Source organism: Balaenoptera borealis (assembly GCF_965194805.1).
Source record: "Balaenoptera borealis genome assembly, chromosome: 2".
Lineage (NCBI taxonomy): Eukaryota > Metazoa > Chordata > Mammalia > Artiodactyla > Balaenopteridae > Balaenoptera > Balaenoptera borealis.
Window position 1 is genome coordinate 85,642,099 of NC_138867.1, and position 20,327 is coordinate 85,662,425.

Here is a 20,327-nt window from a genome sequence, read left to right on the forward strand (position 1 = left end):
AAAAGGGCTTTTAAAAAGAACATAACTGCAATATGATTAGTACACTTAAAATTTTAACAGTACTGTAATATCATAAAAGAGACATTCAATGTCAAATTTAATTGTCTTAAATTTTATTCCATATTTTACAATTGATTTACTGAAATCAAGACCTAACAAAGTCTCCACATTACTTTTGATGTATTTCAATCTATAGGTTCCCGTTTAATTTTTTTATTGCAATCTATTTGTTAAAAAATAATGATCCTGTAGAATTTCGCCCATTCTGAATTTTGCAAATTGTATGGATACCTATGATGTCCTTTTTCCTGTCTTTTTTTAAACTGGTAGTTAAATCTACAGGATTATTCAGATTGAGGGTTTTTTGTTTTTCCCCTGAAAAGACTGCATAGGTGTTACTGTTTACTTCTTATTGCATTACTTTAAGAGACATATGCTATCTGGTTATCTTTCTGTCATGTTATGGTTGGTTATTGGGTTCAGATGTTGTCAACCTGATAAAGTTTTATGATAAACAGCATAAATTCTCCTTCGCCTTTTTAGCTAATAGTTTTAGCAGCCATTGATGATTGCTATGTCCATGATTTCATTAGGAGGTGCAAAATGGCAATATTCTTATTTGAGCATTAATTCTACCTTTACTAACAGAAATTCTTTTATAATAAAGAACTTTACATTTTTAAGTATTTGTACAGTTTTTATAGGAAGAGTAAGATAAATGTGTGATTTTTCTCCTTTATTTCCTAGTTTTCAGCATGAGTTAGTTCCCTTGTCATCTTCAGGTTTTTAAGTATATTTATGAACTCATGGATGTTAAAAATTTTAATATATTTCTATAATATTTATTACTTTAATGCTCAAATTGTTTCTTCTTTGGCCAGTGGGAATTCCCTCAAGTGGGCTCCTGAATTCTTTTGACCAGGCCACTGTAGTGTTTGATAGTTTACTTCCTTTCTGGCATAACAAAATGTTTTAGACTGATTTTGTAAATATTCTGCACATCCCTGGATTCAGCCCTTTCTCCAAGGAGCATTGGTTCCTTTTAGTAAGAAATGGTATTTAGATACCACAGCCTTTGCACTTGGGGTGCTCATTGCTAATGGGGTACTAAATACTTCTCTGCATGTAATCCTCTTTTAGGGAAGTTGAATAGATACAGATCCTATCCAGTAGGAGTTTATATTCCAGGGGCAGTAATGCTACCAACATAGATATTAATGCCATAATGTTTTCATTTTATTACTTTCCCATTTAGAAACTTAAAGGTTCCTCAGTACCTAGGATAAAAAGTTGAAATTCTTTAGCTTAGCACTAGGTACCTTCCTTAATATGGACCCAGTATATATTTTTAGCTATATTTTCCCAAGAATATTCTGTATAAATTGTCTCTCTGATCCTGCCAAACTGGCTTATAACTGACCTAGGATACGTCTTATTCTTCCTTTCCTCAATACTTTTGCTCAGGCCACTTTTCCTAACTTAAATGTTTTCCCTTAACTAAATCCAGCCCATTTCTCAAAGCCCATCTCAAGTCCCTCTTCTCTTTGTTCTTCTAGATCATTCCTGACCATATGATTATCAGTTTACTACCAGCATTCCCTTTCTCTTGCCACTTCAGTGTATGCTAGCCTTTCTTCCAGCTGCCAGCAACGGTATTATTATTATTTTTTGGCCTGAGGGCCTTTTCTTGTCACCAAAGCCCACTTTGTCTTCCTGCTCAGTGGATCAGCAATGCCAGATAAGTAATACTGCCTGGGAGCAGCCCTAAGCTGATGACTGACGTGAGTGAGTATATAAATTCCTCAGCCTTTCTCACTCTTTCACTGCACTGGCTGCGCTGTTCTAGACTGGCTACCAGATTCCCCCAGTGGGATTAGGTTGTTTTTATCTACAGTGGACACTTGATTAATAACCAACCCTTTATTGGTTCTAGACTGGCTACCAGATTCCCCCAGTGGGATTAGGTTCTTTTTATCTACAGTGGACACTTGATTAATAACAAACCCTTTATTGCTCGCTTTCCCTTCCCTGTCTCACTTCCTTCCTCCCTTACTATTGTTTCCTCCTAGTTAACCAATTGCATGTGAATCCTTGTCTCAGGATTTGATTCTGGGCAAAACTAAACTAAGACAAGGATTTTTCCTTCTTTGAATTCATAACCTCTATTATATAGTAGTTAGCTTCCTCTGCATAACTTGAGAGAATGATTGACCATCATTAAATAAACAAATCACTATTACCACTCATCCTGGAACACATTCTTTTTTGTTTTGTATATTAGAGTCAGTGTTATTGCAAATCAATGCATGGAATTTGGATTGATTGCCTTTGAGTCAAATAGTTTGGAGTTCAAATTTGAAATCACTGTTTTCTCTCTGCTCATCCATTGCATCAATTTCCAAAATGGTTTATCCCTCCCTATTACCAGACCTCTAAGACCTCATGGACCCTTTGTTGCACTTTTTAGTTTTAGCTGCTTTTAGCTGCTTAAACTTTTTAGTTTAGTTTTGGTACCCTGCTAGTGAATGTTGTGTGTAATACATAGACTATTTCTTAAGACAGAAATATGCCAGCTGTTTCCTGCAAATTTAGTGAAAATCTGTCTAGTCAATTTTCCTTCAACTAGATAGAAACTTTATTTTATGGACAACATATAAATAAATGTTTATGTAGGTAATTTTACTTGGTGATTAATCTTATATTACCTGGAGATATGTCTCATTCTTGCCACATATTGCTTTTAAATTTTTGTATTAATACTTCATATATTTTTGCCTTTTTCTCTAATAGATTTTATTTTTTAAGTGAAAAGAGTCTGATTTTTAAAATATTTTCTACAGTGATAGCTGCTTTTCTTTCACGTATAAGGCCACTTAATAAAAGTTGGTGGTTGATAATGAGATATGCTGGGAACTGTGCTTTTAACTCTACACAATTTAGAGGTGAATTCAAAAAAAGTGAAGGTACCTTGAACTCTACATAAGGTCCTTGATATAAAATAATGTCACATGTAATTACAGATAGGGATCTAATTTACATACATCATACACATATTCTACATTCTTGAATACACCAAGTTTGCTCTGGACTTTGGGATAGCTGGTCCCTCTTTTAAAAATACTCCTCTCTTAGATTTTCTAATTGTAGGCTCCTTTTTGCTATTCATGGGTTGTTCAAATGTCACCTTTGTAGAGGGCTTCCCTGATGACCTAGTTTACAGTAGCTCTCCCACTGATATTTTCTTGTTTCTGGTATTCTTGTTTTTGATATTTCTTGTTTCTGTTCTTTATTTATTGTTTGTCCCTCTAAGAATGTAAACTACTACATGAGAAGGTCCTCATTTATCTCATTTACTTCTGTTTTCCCAGGACCTGTAATTTTGATTGGTATATAGGAAACATTCAGTTAATATTTGTTGATGTTAAGTAAATGGTTGCTCTCTTATTAAGTCAAATGTATTTTTGATGTTGCTACCATACCTTGGAAATTAGAACTTCTCAAATGGCATGCATCTGACTTTCTGTGGTTATGTTTGTGTGTTTATGGAATTTAGTCAGGAAAATAATATCTGGTTGTTCCTTTCAAGGAGCTCATTGCCTAATGAAGTAAAACAGATGATAAACTATTATATATTCTATGATAGAGTGAAGACAAAGTAGAGAGCACATTATGGGTACCCAATCTACACTTACATGGCAGGGTTAGAAAAGGTACACTGGAGACCTAAAGTTCTTACCCATGTCTTATTCTTCTCTTCTTCCAGATCTTCTGGGAAGAGGACATGGCCCATGTTCCTTAAAGCTAGTCATGGCCTTGTGATTAGTTATAGCCGATGCACTGTGGATAGAAGTGGTGCTCTTCTGGGCCAAAGTAGTTACGAAATGGTACATTGTGCTCCAGATCTTTTTTACCCTATTATGGTAATCTGGGTGTGGCATGTTAAGATGACCAAGTCACAAGGAGATAGGACTGGCATTTACCCTAGGGAGGGAGCTACTTTGGAGAGCTGCCAGACTTGCAGTGGACTTTGCATAAGTAAGAAATAAATTTTTGTGGTGTGGGCCTCTGAAATTTCGGGGTTAAGTTGCTACCTGGCCATAACAAGTCTATTCTGAGTAATACAGAAAACAGTGAGGAGGTAACCTCTGAACTGAGTTTTGAAGGGCCAGGAAATGAAAGAACAGAATCTGTTTGTCAGGGATTCTTCCTTTCCTCCTTGCCTGGGTAGAACCTGAACTCTTAAAAGAGTAGGAGCAAACTTAGAGATAAAAGTAGGTTAGTAGTCCAGATTTTAAGGAAGTATTAGAGTCCACTAAGTGTCAGATATGTCAGAAAAACACACCATAAAATCCTGATATTCTAGGGCCTTGGTAGGCAGATTGTGGACAGCGCCCTGTCAGCAGTCCCCAACTTGTCCGATTTAAGGCCTGTTGTGTTCACTCTGCTTTTGCAAATGCATTTCTTCTTACTGAGAATGACAGCATGTAATAGCAGTTGACAGAGATGACCAAAATAAAACACTTTACTCTTTGTAATGTGTACATCGCAAAGAAATGCTTTTAATCTTTAAATGTGCTCATTTATGATTTTTATGGGTACCAAGTCACTCTTGTTGAGTTTAATGGTAATTTCATCTGTCTTACGATTTTCAAAAACAATTTTCAGAGTTTTTCACTGTTAGAAGTATATGGAAATGACTATTTTTTACACAAACATCAATTTAGTTTATGTATTTTATAAAGAATTCTCAAACAGCAGTTTGTTCTTATTTACAAATGGTCTCTCCCTTTTTGCTGTATGAGTTGTGTTTTATGAAGCAACAACCATTATGTGAGAAAGAGTCTTGTCTGATCAGAGGCAGAATTAACATTACTTGAAAGAGCAGCCTTCTTTCTGTGTACTCAAGTTAATTGATACAGTAATTTAATCATTGAGCCACTGCTCACATTTCATGTTTAAGTTACTTACACTTGATTTTATTTTATTTTTTTAGAATGTCTAGGCTGATGAGGATTTAAATGGATTTGTAGCATTTAAAAATGTCCTCAAAACTGATTGCAGTATGACATTCATCAGATTCTGTATTCAGTTTTAGTTTAGCTATTTTGAAGCTGTCAGATGAAAATAAATCTAAATTTAATATTCTGCAACAGATTTTTTCCATCATCATACTAAAGCCCAGAGGAACACAATATATTTTTTTCGTTTTAGTCTTCTATTTTTCCTTAGGATATTTTTGACCCCAGATACTTTTTCCTTTAAATTTGACTGAGTTGTGATCATGGCTCTGACCTCTAGCCTTGAAAGAAGAGGAGTTATGCCTCTCAGGAGCGATGCCTCAGGCACTTTGCAAATCGGCTGGCAGGGATTATTTCCCAGGCTGTGAAACGATGACCTTCTATGGAGAGTGAATGTCTGCCTGCAGTGCACGTAAATTCCTTCAGCCATGATTGAGAGCCTTAGGCTTGTTACCTGCTCTATGAATCAGAGTCCATTCTATCTTTATGGAAGATGGGTAATTTAGTGCTATATTTAAAGCCACATGTTATGTGCTCACATGTCAGTTAATTTATTGCTGGACGTGAATATATTCTTTTTTTTTTGAGCCCCATATAGGGTTAGTTCTGAAGTAAATCTGGAGTTTTGGAATGAAAAACTGGGATAATTTTACTATGATTAGAGGGCACCTATCCCGTTATTGCTAAACAAAGTGCCCAGCAGTGCTCTGTCCGCTGTCTCTGTGTATGATTTCAATCTCTCAAAGAGGATTTCTGTTGCCTCCTAAGCTATCATTACAACAATAATACAATGCTGATTGCTTCAATATTCTCAGAATACGTTAAAAAGAGGAATGAAATTTAAAATGATTAATAAATACTTTTTGAATCTGTGGGATGGCATTTTGTTTTTATTCTCTGAACTGAACTGTCAGCCTTAATCCAGTAAATTTCCAGAGTTTATACATTTTTAGGATAGAAAACTGATTTTCAGTATTGGTAATTTTAACATTAATGCTAAACACATTAATGTTAAAAATACATTCTGGGGCTTCCCTGGTGGCGCAGTGGTTGAGAGTCTGCCTGCCAATGCAGGGTACGCGGGTTCGATCCCTGATCTGGGAAGATCCCACATGCCGCGGAGCAACTAGGCCCGTGAGCCACAATTGCTGAGCCTGCGCGTCTGGAGCCTGTGCTCTGCAACAAGAGATGCCGCGACGGTGAGAGGCCCGCGCACCGCGATGAAGAGTGGCCCCCACTTGCTGCAGCTGGAGGAAGCCTTCGCACAGAGGCGAGGACCCAACACAGCCAAAAATAAATAAATTTATTAAAAAAAAAAAACACTCTGTATTTTAAGTTCTTGTGAAAAATCCTTGAGAATCCACTTATTGCCAGTATACAGTCTAGCCAGTTCCAATATAAATATGACCAACAGAATTGTGGGAAAGCTACAGTAATTTAAGAGAGAAGCTATGCCACTGAAGGCCATGTGAAATACTTAGAAAGCAGGATAAGAAACTATTACAAAATGCCACTAGGGATAGCTCTTATAATATCCCATTTTTGTCCTAGTTAAAAAGTTATCTGCTATGGGTGAAAATATCTCCAGTTTAAATCACAGGGAACTTTACTGGTGACAGGACCATCAATGAGATACATCTTAGGTAAGACCAGGCACTTTGATCTGAAATAAAATTTGAACATTAATTCATTCGTTCAAAAATAAGGAGTTCTTAAAATGTTGATGGAGAATAGTACTTAATGAAGATCAATTATGCAAAATGTAGCTAATTTTGTTAAATCCAACTTTAAACCCCCAATGGATAAAGCTTAACTTATTTAAGTTATATCTCATCATTCATTCTCTTTTGCATGGTTTCTGGTTTTCTTAGCAAACGAAATCTGTGATATATTTGGATGCAGATTTATTTAAAAGTCCCTGGCCTATGGAATCTGGTAAAGCTGAAAGGGAAAACAGAAACACAATACTATCTTTGTTCCATCACTATGGGATGGCATGGGATAATCAGATACTGATCTTAACATCTTACTTTAATATAGGGCAGTATCTTTCACCCTCACCTTTGCCATCCCCTCCTTCCTCCCCTCTCTCCCATCTTCTGTGATCAAGATTTTAATTTAGCATACATGAGAAAAAACTGTAGTGAAATAACTAGGACAGTGATTATATTGCTTTTCAAATATTGGTCCTAGTCCTGAGATCAGAATATAATTTCATCTGAGTTTTAATGACCTCAAATAGGATAATAGTACATTATACCTTGATTTGTAAGCCTACTTTTAGAAGAATGTATAAATTGTCTTTATGGAATTGTGTAGCACCAAAATGTAATGAATGATGTAAGTCAATCTGATTTATACTTTACAATCTTTTTTCTTGTAAGCAGCCTCTGCCTCCTCCTTGGCATTCCCACTGTGCCACCATCATTGTTTAAGATCTTCTCACTGGGATTACTACAGAGGCTTCACAACTGCTTTTCTTGTCTCATATCTCTTCTTCTAATTTATCTCCTAGAATACAGCGAAAAGAGTGATCTTTTAAATGCAGTTGTTCATTTGCTTAAAGTACTTTATTACTAAGCATCACCTTCAGGACAATATAGATTATGAGGTTCTTTCTTTTTATTTAATTGCAATACCATCAATTACATTTTTTGGAGGACATATATCTAGAATATGTTTATAAATTATACGCATGTACAAGGTTTAACATTCTAAAATATTGTATACAGTATATAGTATGTACAAAAACAGAATTTTGGGAAAAGGAGGTGATAAGAATAATTGTAAAAGAAGTTCTCATTTTTCTTCTTGTACTCTTGTATTTGTCTTGTGTACCCAACTTTGGAGAACTCCACTACTCCCTTACTTTCTACCTACCCTAGATCCATAAGTAAATAATTACAGGAGCTGTGGCATGTCACCTCCTTCTATTTCTTCTGTTAGAAACACCTGCCTCACTCTACCTCCTCACTCATACAGCCTGTTCTTGAGCAGTTACTACTTGATTTTCAGAACTAAGTTCATGTGTCACTATCTCATGGCAACCAAATTATATCCCCTTGTCTGGTTCCAGAGCACTCTGAATAAACCTTTTTCATAATATTTTATAGTATAGGTATTTCTTTTTTTCTAACATTCAAAAGATTAGGGGCTCCTTTGGGGAACAACTGTCTTGTCCATCTTTTCATCCTTAGAGGCAACCGTAATGCCTGGCACGTGTTATACCCATAATGCCTGGCACGAAGTTAAATGAATTCATGGATGAACCAGGAAGGAAGGAAAGAAGAAAGGAACGAAGAGACAGAGAGAGAGGGCAGGAGGGAGGGAGGGAAGAATTAACAGGTGTGTTCGAGATAAAGCAATCTGTTACTGGTAAAAGGAGAATTTTAACCGATTTCTTCATTGTTTCCTGATGGTCATTGGTAAATATTTAGGGAAGGTAATTTTGCATTACTTAAGGTGAGAAATTCTGTTTATTATATTTAAATATTGCCATGTAAATGCTCTCGCTTTTCTCTAGGTCCGAAATAGTCACCTAGTAACTTTTTTCTACTGAAAGCTTAGTTTTTATCCTTTAAAAAAAATGTCCTGTTTTATATAATGCCATAGGACTAGCACAGGTATGTAAAATATTGAAGTGCTTAAAGCTCCTTTTGAAATGAGTGTGGGGATAGAGCGGATCATAGGAAACAGGTTATGGATAAGGATAATGTATTTTGATGATATTCAAATTCATTCAGCAAAGACCAAATAAGTCAGAGCAGATTTGCTGGTTCATCAGTTGTGCTTCTTCAGCATCCTTATTAGTAAACTGTAACACATTTTACAAAGACCCATCATTTCCTACAGGGCACAGCTCTAGGTTAAGCCTAAAAAGCAACTTTCATTATAGATCGTTTATTGAAAGCAGAGTGAAGCAATTACAGTATCTCTTTGAAGAGGTATATTGGCCAAAGACTATTTGGGATAGTGCGTTATACTGGATTAGTTATTTAATACTTTGACTATTATTGAAACTTGGAAATGTGTGTAGATGCCCTCTTGAGCTTATTGATATTGTTAGAAAAGCAACAGATATATTCTGGAAAAAGAAGGTATATGATCCTGAGCAGCCTTCTTGAAAGCTAAAATGTAGTAATTTCCCAGTTGGTGTATGTTTTATGAAGTTTACAGTACCAAGGAAAGTTGTTTTGAGTAATCATTTTTCTGTGACACATTGATAAAACCAAATTTCTATTCTGTTGATAACTTGTCTTTGAGCAAATTTAGATGTAAAAATATAGGGGTTCTTCTTTTATATTTAATCTGTCTGAATTTTCTCATTTGAAAAATTGGAATAAAATGCATAAGATCTTTTTCATAATGGACCAATCATAAAAATTCTGTCTCATTTTAGGCAAATTAGTTCTTCTAAAGAGTCAAATAGTCTCCTTGGAAATGGTTGACTCTTTTCTCCTGAAAGTAATGGATTTTTGTCACCTTTCTCTGATATTGGGGACAGGGTTATGTTTTTAAATTCTTTAAATTTAAAGGCTCTGAGTTATTTGAATATGTCAAATCTGAGTTATTTAAATTAAACTGAATCTTATGATTCTTACTTGAAGGTTTCGAATATAATTTAAAATTTGGAAAAACAGTTTCTTGCAGCTAGTGAATGATTTCTCAAATCACGAGTTCAAATTTCTCTGTTTAAATGGCATATCTCCTTTATACAAGTAATAGCTTGCAAGAAATTGTCATTAGCATTCGAATCTCAATCTAAGGTGTGTTTCTTTCACTGGTATTTGCAGAGTTGTTATACATTTACACAGGTCATTCCATGGGACTCTTTCTTTTACATTGTCATCTTTACAGATTCATTCTCAAAAAGATACAATAAGTGTATGCTATATATACAATTTGGGGTGTATTCTTGTGGACTACTGTGCTGTATCAAAGATCTGTTCTAGATGCAATAGCTATTATTTTTAGTGTTACAGTTACTATACATTTATTTGTTCTTGATCTTAACTTTTCCAGTTTACCTTTCCATTACCAAGGACACAATCTAGTTCACAGGTTAAAATTTCTCAGCCCCATTAATGAAACAAAAGTGGATTTTTCCAAGTTGATTCATCAGTAACGATGGAAGAAATAAATTGTAGCAATGGAAGTAATGGATTTAGATGAACACATTTATATTAGTTGATGAATCACATGATTTCTGCCAATACGAAGCTTCAATAATTCAAGTGAATGGGATTATTTAAAAGACATTCCTAGAGTATACTAATGAAATAATAGTTTATTATTTTCTTTGCACTACTACAGTTCATTTCTTTCCCAAATTCTTTTTACTTCACTTGTAAAAGTATGATAGTACTTGGTTGAAGTGGAGGTTAATTTAATACTACCTGCCTAGGTTCAAAACCTGACTCTTTTACTTTGAGCTGTGACTTTGGGCCAGTTGCTTAATCTGTGCCTCAGTTACCTGATCTGAATAATGGATTGATTAATAGTAACTTCCTCATAAAATTGTTATAAGGATTAAATGAGTAAATGTGAAAAAGCTTAAGAAATATTGGCATATGTAACTTAAAATACATTGGGGTTGTTCCTTAATCTCTTTTTTGTTAAGACATTACAGTATTTTTGTACTTGAAATGGAGAGTGTTTATCAAATGATCACCTAGAATAAAAAAGTGAATTGTATGAGAAAGCTCTCTCATTAATACAGCTTATTGTGGTTAAATGGTGGGGTTAGTGGAGAAGTAGAAGGAGTCTGCAACACTACTTGATTCTTCAACAATTTAATCTTCATACTAAGGTTTATGGAAACTACATATAACTATTCTGATTCTTTTACTGTGACCATGTGGCCTTTCTTTTAGTTTAAGCAAAGAGTTACAGCATCATTTGGTTCCTACTCTATGCAGTTCGCATAGATTATTCTGCTTGTTTTTCTAAGCCTTTCTACTGGCTTAGAGGGGTTGAATGACTTCCCTAAGGTCACGCAGCTAATCTTAGTGGCAGAATGTATAGAATTAGCTTCATATTTAATTTTATATTTATTTGATAACTATTTCCAGTTATCAAAACTATATTGAATAAGGTATACTTTTTTAAAAAATTTTATTTATTTATTTATTTATGGCTGTGTTGGGTCTTCGTTTCTGTGCGAGGGCTCTCTCTAGCTGCGGCAAGTGGGGGCCGCTCTTCATCGCGGTGCGCGGGCCTCTCACTATCGCGGCCTCTCTTGTTGCGGAGCACAGGCTCCAGACGCGCAGGCTCAGTAATTGTGGCTCACTGGCCCAGCCACTCCGCGGCATGTGGGATCTTCCCAGACCAGGGCTCGAACCCGTGTCCCCTGCATTGGCAGGCAGATTCTCAACCACTGCGCCACCAGGGAAGCCCCTACTTTTTTTTTAAAATTTATTTTTATATTTATTTTTGGCTGTGTTGGGTGTTTTTTTTTTTTTCTGTGCGAGGGCTTTCTCTAGCTGTGGCAAGCGGGGGCCACTCTTCATCGCGGTGCGCAGGCCTCTCACTATCGCGGCCTCTCCTGTTGCAGAGCACAGGCTCCAGACGCGCAGGCTCAGTATTTGTGGCTCACGGGCCCAGTTGCTCCGTGGCATGTGGAATCTTCCCAGACCAGGGCTCGAACCCGTGTTCCCTGCATCGGCAGGCAGATTCTCAACCACTGCGCCACCAGGGAAGCCCAAGGTATACTTTTTTTCAGAAAAAGATACTTAAAGCAGAATTAATACCTGGATCATATAAGACTTAAGGTATTATAAAATGACCAATAAAATAAGAGTGGTGTTAACAATGCTTTTGGTTTGTACTCTTTGGAAGAATCAGAATCCTTGGAATCAGGGTTTCATAATTATAGAAGGAGAATATAAAATTTTGTTAAAACTTTTTCTCAAATGATACATTGTTTTGAAAAGTCTTAGGATATTCACAGTTTTTAGTAAAGTATATATGCTAAAATTAGAATATCTCTGAAATATATTTTAAGAAGAAATATATCTTTTTGATAAATCTGTTGGCAATTCTTAGAAACATGGATAAAGTAATAAATCTATTCTTTGGTAAGTATTATGTATAAAGAGCCTTAAAATCATCAACACTTTGATAACTTGAAAACTAAAAGGACTTATTTTAAATACGAGCTTTTAGCAATATTTAAATGAACTTCAGAATTAAATATTTACCTTCTTACCCATTGGCTTTATTTATAATGAGAATCTGTTTGAGACGTGCACCAGCAGCTTTTGCCAGGTTATATTGTGGTACCAATCAACTCCTAAATTTCAGTGACTAGCAACAGTATAGGTTTATTTCTTGTTTGTGTTACATGTCTATTGCAGGTTGACATGTAGCACATCCTCACATTATTGTAATACAGCCTCACATTGTTGTTTTTTCCTGTTTGGTCAGAGAGAAAGGAAAGCTTGAAACTGCAAGATGGCATTCAAATTTCTGCTTGGCAATGGCATAAGTTCCTTGGGCTTACTTTGGATTGGCCAAAGCAAGTTCCATGGCCAAGCCTGAGATTGTGGTGGCAGGAATTATATTTCTTACCTAAGTAGAGTCATAAGAGAGGGAACTTATAAGGAGGAGTGAATATTTTGAATAAATAATACAATCGACCACAGGAACCATTGTAATTCCTATGTGTGGACTCTGCTCAAGGTAAATATCAATATTACAGTTTGCTCTAGAGAGTGCTTACCTCTAAAATTGTATTTCATGGGCAGCATCTATGTCTTTCAGTTTTTTAAATTTTTGGCTGGGTTCTAATTTTTGTTGTTGTTGTATCAAAAATATCCAAGAATCTTCTGTATTAACGACTTGTTGGAGTCAAGGCTTTTGGCTTCAAGAAACAGAATCCCATAGCAAACTAGTGTGAGTTCAGTGGGGGAAGGGGGTTATACGGGTACAGGAGAGGTCACGGAACCTATAGGCAGGAAGCACTGCTGGGCGCATGTGGGACTAGAAAGCTGTCAGGCATTACTCCCTTTCTCTCTTTCTGTGTTTTCTTCTCCCCCCCACCCTTTTTAAAATCTGTACTTGCCTTTTCTTATTTTCTCTTTGCACATGGGCATTTCTCTCTGCTTTTCCATGCATTTTGTACTCAATGGCAGCCCCATAGCTGTTAAATTTACATGTTGCCACGTTACAAAACATCAGAGACTGAACTATCCTTTCTGAATCCCACTTCTGAACTTCAAGAAGAGAAAAGCACTCTCCTATAGGCTATGACCATCTAGGATCATGGATTTAAAAATTCTATGGATGAGGGAATTGAGTGGGGAAATTCAGAGAAAGAGAGTTCAACAGACAACCCAAAAGCTGTCTATTATGCAAATGTTAGATTTCTTGGTAAAAAATAAGCAGCTTTAAATGAATTTTCTTTAGTTTTAATAATAAAATCCTCATGCATATGTTTTAAAGAAGTTCTCAGTTTTGGTTTTTTTAATGTTTAATAGACAGGCAAAATGGAAGCACACTGATAAAGCTTTAAAGTAACAGTTTTGAAGCTGTTAAATTGTGAAAGAAAAAAGTATTGGGTATACTTATGTTTTACACACTTTGTTCCTGTTTTACCCAAGAGGCTGTGTTAGGTCACTGCTCCAGCTGTATGACTAGCCATCTCCCACAAGACCAAGGTTGCTCTAAATCATGTTTCTCTAGAATGAGGAAAAAAAGAGAAAGCCTCAATATTCTTTAAAAAAAAGTCTCCGCCTTTCTCAGACTTTAAAATATGTATTAAATTTGTCTAATATAAGTTCAGTGTTCTCTTAAATTCCATGAAATTTAGCTGCACTGGTAAGGCAGATTAAGAATATCAACGCATTATATTTTTTTCTCCAACTTTTTATTTAGGAAGTTTGTAAACCTAAGAAAGGTAGAAAGGATAGAAAAATGATATCCTGTATATCCTTCAACTGGATTCACCAATTTTTGCTTATATCTTTGTACATGTATGCTTATTTCTTCATTTATTAGACATATCTACTCAATTAAATCACTTAATTCTTCCTGGAAAAACTTTAATACTTTCACATTTTTTGGTACTGCATCCCCTCTTTTTTGTTACATAATTAATGCTCTTGTAAAAAATATACTTCTGTCTGACAGATGATTACTAGACTTACCATGGTGATCAGTTTGTAGTGTATATAAATGTCGAATCACTATGTTGTACACCTGAAACTAACATTATATTGTATGACAAGTATACTTCAATAAAAAGATTTAAAAATATACCTCAATCAAATGTGACTAAAAAGGCTCAAGGGTCTTTTCAGTCATATACTATGTTCCTCTTTCATAGTAAGAGGCTTATTACAGTGTAGATATAACTTTATTGTCAGAAAAAACTTTATCGGTGGATTGCACACAAATTGTCCTTAAAATCTGTTTTGATGCTTGTTTTCCAGACCAATTTGTCCATGCTATTCCATTTATTTTTATTTCAATTTATATATGTTGGAAAATGATTTAGAGTCAACAGCAGGTGGCAGTACTAGCAAAGGTTGTGACTTTTTGGTATATGATCAGCTTGGAAAGGAATGTATCTTTCAAATCTACATGAGTAATACAGTTAGTAAGGAAACTTTAAATAGAGACTTAAATTTATTGCCAATTAATTTTATTTCAAGAATTATTTTAGGCATCAGTTAAAAATTGTAAGATGAATATGTTTAAAAAGAATGGTTTAGAAACTACATCTTGTTTTAATCGTGGGACCAAATAAGTCAGAAAATCTAGCTTATTTTTTCCTTAATTTTTTGCTTATAGAAACAAGAAAAAAAAAACAAAACAAAATACTTACAATAGAAAGATTAGGTAGTCTGAATCCTGTTAAAGTTTTCAGGAAAAATGTCACAGCAACATCACTTATTTCTGTTGAAGAAAAGGTAGTTATTTTGAAATTTTGTGGCAAACTTCAAGAAAGCTTTTTATAAAGCTAAAGTACTCTGGTTCAACAGGGTAACAAATTTTAGAAGGCCCAAATTGCTTTGGGCATTTGTGGAAATTATTTATTTATTTTTTAATTATTTAATTAATTAATTTTTGGCTGCATTGGGTCTTCATTGCTGCGCTCAGGCTTTCTCTAGTTGCGGCGAGTGTGGGCTACTCTTCATTGTGGTGTGCAGTCTTCTCATTGCAGTGGCTTCTCTTGGTGCAGAGCGCGGGCTCTAGGCGCCCGGGCTTCAGTATTTGAGGCATGTGGGCTCAGTAGTTGTGGCTTGTTGGTTCTAGAGCGCAGGCTCAGTAGTTGTGGCGCATGGGCTTAGTTGCTCCGCAGAATGTGGGATCTTCCTGGACCAGAGCTGGAACCCGTGTCCCCTGCTTTGGCAGGCGGATTCTTAACCACTGCGCCACCAGGGAAGTCCTGTGGAAATAATTTAAAATATCCTCTTAAGTTGTGGTTTTTTTCATAGACCATAATTTTGTTTCATTTCTCTTCTTTCATTTTAAAGAAAAGGAACCTGGAAAAGAAAATAATTTGTTTTCACTGAAGTATCCTGTTTGGTTTTTCACAGTTTTTGTGTTATAATACTAGAAACAAAGAAGACTTTTGAGGATGATATATCAAAAACTGTTTACTGTTTCTTGGATTTTAAAAGATCTGTAACATGTGTTTGAATAACTTACATGTTGCTTACTTAAACGTTCATGTCTTTATATGTACGTGTGTCATCTAGACATTAGCTAACAGCAATTTCGTTGATTTCTGTTAACCTAATTTAACTTAGTAAGAACTTAGAACACTTAAAATTAGAATAGAATTGAGAAATCATGTGGTTGAATGGAATCATTGCTCAGATGAAGAAACTGAGGCCCAAGAGAGATTCACTGAAGGAGACTTAAGGGTATGCAAAGACTTTGTTACATTGGTTTTTGCTTCTTAGGCAGACTCCGGAATATGTCCTCCAGATTCCTGTAGTTTTTTTTTTTTTGCAGGGGCATGTGTGTGTGTGTGTGTGTGTGTGTGTGTGTGTGTGTGTGTGTGTATGAGAGAGAGAGATTCACTAGGTCCTATATTTTATTGTGAAGAAAATGATTTTAACAAATATTCTATTCCCTCCAAGAAGCACTTATTTTAGCCACTTAATTAACTGAATAGTCGACTTCATGCCCCCATTTGCTTGATGTGTAATTAGATGAGTGTAATGTATAATTAGACGAGTGTAATTAGATGAGTCTTTCTGAAACTTAGTTTCAGTGCTTTTTGAGTTACACGCTGTATAGTGACAACTGTTATTATCACTGCATTTTAAGACAGGTAAGGAGAAAAAAAACCCAAAATATTTAAGTTGCATTAAGATAAAGAGTAAGTCTTCAGGAGATTTGAGTAGGACAAAAAGACTCTTAAGCATAATCACTGGTTTCCCAAGGAGCAGCTTTTTCTATGAAAAAAAAAAAAGAGCCAAACTTAAAATTTTTCTTCCAGCATTACATTAGAACTAGGAGATGAGATGGAAACATTCAAGACATTATATGTGGGATAAATCATTTTGAAATGGAAACACATTGCCTGTTCTCAATAAAATATTAATGATTTATTGAAGTTATTAGTTAATTCAAACATAATTTTTTGTACTTTTGAAATTTCGTTATGATTAAATTCTTAAGCATTACTCCTTTAAAAACTAGTATTTACATACAGTAGCTTTTCTTTTTTTAACATCTTTATTGGAGTATAATTGCTTTACAATCTTGTGTTAATTCCTGCTGTATAACAAAGTGAATCAGCTATATGTATACATATATCCCCATATCCCCTCCCTCTTGCATCTCCCTCCCACCCTCCCTATCCCACCCCTCTAGGTGGTCACAAAGCACCGAGCTGATCTCCCTGTGCTATGCGGCTGCTTCCCACTAGCTATCTATTTTACATTTGGTAGTGTATATATGTCCATGCCACTCTCTCACTTCGTCCCAGCTTACGCTTCCCCCTCCCTGTGTCCTCAAGTCCATTCTCTATGTGTGTGTCTTTATTCCTGTTTTGCCCCTAGGTTCATCAGAACCATTTTTTTTTTTTTTAAGATTCCATATATATGTGTTAGCATACGGTATTTGTTTTTCTCTTTCTGACTTACTTCACTCTGTATGACAGACTCTAGGTCCATCCACCTCACTACAAATAACTCAATTTCGTTTCTTTTTATGGCTGCGTAATATTCCATTGTATATATGTGCCACATCTTCTTTATCCATTCATCTGTCAATGGACACTTAGGTTGCTTCCATGTCCTGGCTGTTGTAAATAGTGCAATGGCTTTTTTTTAAGGTTAAGCAAATTGTTGTTTCTTGTAAAATCTGCGGTCAAGTACATAGCCAAGGGAAAGTGCCTTAAAAATGGAACTTTATCAAGTTTGGCCTGTGGTAATCTATGTTTTAAATTACAGCACATCTCATTCCAAATCAGTATAATGAATTGATCTGTAAATGTTTCAGGCAGGACTGCTTTCTTTGGATTTTATCTACTGAATGTGCACTGCAGTTAAAGCATCTTTTTTTTTTTTTAATGAATAGTCTGTGTTCTAGGCCTTTCATCAAGTTTAAACTGGGCTTAAAAGGCAGAAATGTATGGTTTTTTTTTTTTTTTTTTATTTTCCAAGTAATTTTATTAATCCAACCATACAAAACTTTCCCCACCACATCTCTGCCACCCCCACTTCCTTCCAAAAAGCAGTGGAGCGAGAGGGAGAGAGGGACTGAGCAGACACGCCCCCCCTGCAAGAGCCATCTTACCAAATGCAGAGATGGGGGAGACCACAGAAATAGCAACAGATAAGAGAGGGGCACACAGAACCACAAACACAACACAAAGCTCAGCAGTGCGGGGGTGGGGGGGGGCTGCCATCTCTGCTGTTCCACGGCAGGGAACACTAGAGGAGAGAGGCCCAGAGGCCGCTCCCTTCTTTCTCACAGCCTCAAAGGCTGCATGCTGCACCTGGGCAGGCGAAAGAGTTCTGCAGTATACCTTTGTCTTTTCTTCACACGCTAGGGTCCCAGGAGAAGTGGGGGCAGACCACCAGCTCCTCTCAGGGCCACACCCCAAGGCTGCCTTCCCCACCCCACTGAGGAATGTGTGCACGAGCTGTAAGGAAGAGACAGCAGCTGTGAGGGGCTCCTGATCAGGCCGCTGGCCCATCTCTGGCAGGCAGTGCTTACAAAATAAAATAGAAACAAAGCCCAGTGCAGGACCCTGGCTGAGAGGAATGAGAACAGCTAGATCACCAGGCCGGAGAAGATATAAAGAATAGCAGGGAAAGAGAGAAACAAAAAACATCCAGGCTCTGGATTGCATTTTAGTACCATGGCAATAAGGGTCCTGCCGCCTCCCCACCCACAGGCTGAGACAGGGATCCTTTCATCAGGAGAAAAAATGAGGTATAAGGGCTCTGTGCCTCTTCAAGCTTTCCTTCAATAAAGCCAGGGAAGCAGGGGAGTAAGGGCGCCAAAAGTTGAAGACCAGTGCTGCGACTAATGTGCAACAGATGGGGGGGGCGTGTACAGCCAGAGTCCAGGCTTCCAGGACAGTCCAAACATCAAATATTCTGCTCTGTCAGACCACATATCCCAATTTTTAGCAAAAATATTGTCATTAGGGAAAAAGCACAAGAGAGTCTGAGAAAGGACCAGTGACTTTGGTATGAGGGAGATACGTCCTGACAGCATCTCTTACCTACTGTCTTGAAGCCCCAAATCACCAAGCCACGTGGCCATAGCCACACACTCTCCTGCTTCTTCAAGCTATTTGGTTCTCTGAGGGGGGAGGAGTTGGGTAGGTCTTGGAGGAGGCAAGGGGAAGGTAAGAAAAGGGGAAAATCTCCATTTATTCCCTAAAGCTGTTTCCCAGCACCCATGAAAGGGCTACTGCAGAGATGGGAAGAGACCCCCAACTCCTCTGGCCAGAAACCTTTAATACTGGACTCCAAAAACTAAGGCTGGGGCTGGGGGGCTAGATAGGAGTGTTAGGCACAGGTGTTGGGGGCATCCATCATCTGTAGAGGGGCACCCCTGCCCTTCAGATCTTCCTCCAGCCTCTTTTCTCTTGCAGCCACACCCCTAGGCCTCCAGAGACAGCCACCAAAAATGGCTCTGCTTGGCAGGGCTTTGGTTTCCCGGACCTCTGTAGATCTCAGCATGTAAGTTTCCAGAAAAGTGAGCAATCCAGGCTCTTCTGCCCGCCCGTCTCAGTTCCTTTTCTGCCCCCAGGAGCCATTGTGTTTCTGCCCCGTGGGGATGGAAAGCCAGTGGAAACAAGGACCGAGAGCCAGACAGGAAAACACCCTGGAAGAGCAGGGAGGAACGTAGGCACTTCCTGGGCACCTCGCCAGCATCACCCATCGTTAGCAGCCACCAGCTGCCCCATGCCCTCGCGGATGTAGACGGGCTGGATCTCCTTGGTCTTGAGGCAGAGATCGCAGGCCCAGACAGCAGAGGTCTCAGTGGTCAGCAGCCCATAGGCGCTCTCAGTCATGCCCGTGCACTCGCGGTGGAACCACTTCTGGCAGGAAGCCTCACACAGAATGGCATCTTGGTCGTCGTTCACCTCACTCCGACAGGCACCACATGGATATACCAGGCCTGGGGGAGGCTGGGGCCCTGAGCCCGCACTTGTCTTGCCAGGGGGTGCCAGGCTATTGGCATCCGGGGTGCCCCCACCCCGCCCACTGCTGTTTGGGGGAAAACTGGGCTGATTTCCATTAACAGCAGCAGCTGGGGAGCCTGAATGGGGCTCCTGGGGAAAAGCAGTGGGAGCAGGTGCATTTAAGGGATTCCCCCCATCCTCACCACCAGGGCCAGGAAAGCCAGGGTCCGGACCAGGGAAGGGACCTGTGTTGGGGGGCAAGCTGGGGAGCCCCTGACCAGGTCTCTGGAGAGGAGAAGGGCCAAAAGGTGCCCCTGGCTGGGCAAAGCGTTGGGGGAGAGAAGGGGGGCCCAGCTCCCCTCTGGGAGGCTGTCCCATGGTGGGTGAGATTGTGGGGCCACATCCCCCCACGGGGCCTGGCATCATCTGCCCACCAGGTGGGCTGAAGTTTTGACCCAGAGGCTGGTTGAAGGGTTGGCTGGGAAGGTTCATGTTGCCTGGGGGAGGGTTGCCTGGGGGGGGCATGTTGAAAGCAGGGCCCATGGGGTTGGGAGGGAAAGGGAGGGGGCACTGTTGATGAAGAAGCTGGGGGCCTCCTCCACCCCCAGTGCCACAGCCTGGGGGTACCTGGCCTGCCATGCCCCCCTGTACACGGAAACCCCCAAAGGGGACAGGACTGCCCAGGAATGGAGGGGCTGTGCCCCCAC

At 38.2% G+C, this 20,327-nt stretch overlaps 1 protein-coding gene and 1 pseudogene across 2 annotated transcripts in view; one reads left to right on the forward strand and one right to left on the reverse strand.

Moving 5' to 3' along the window:
- The window catches only part of LOC309622467 (acyl-protein thioesterase 1 pseudogene), a 711,313-nt pseudogene that overhangs the window by 25,607 nt on the left and 665,379 nt on the right, over positions 1-20,327 (forward strand). The window lies entirely within an intron of this gene.
- The window catches only part of PYGO2 (pygopus family PHD finger 2), a 28,912-nt gene continuing 19,706 nt past the window's right edge, over positions 11,122-20,327 (reverse strand). The window contains 1 exon segment of the mRNA XM_082378317.1: positions 11,122-20,327. Within this exon segment, the coding sequence (XP_082234443.1) occupies positions 19,369-20,327 (959 nt within the window). The 3' untranslated portion in view covers positions 11,122-19,368.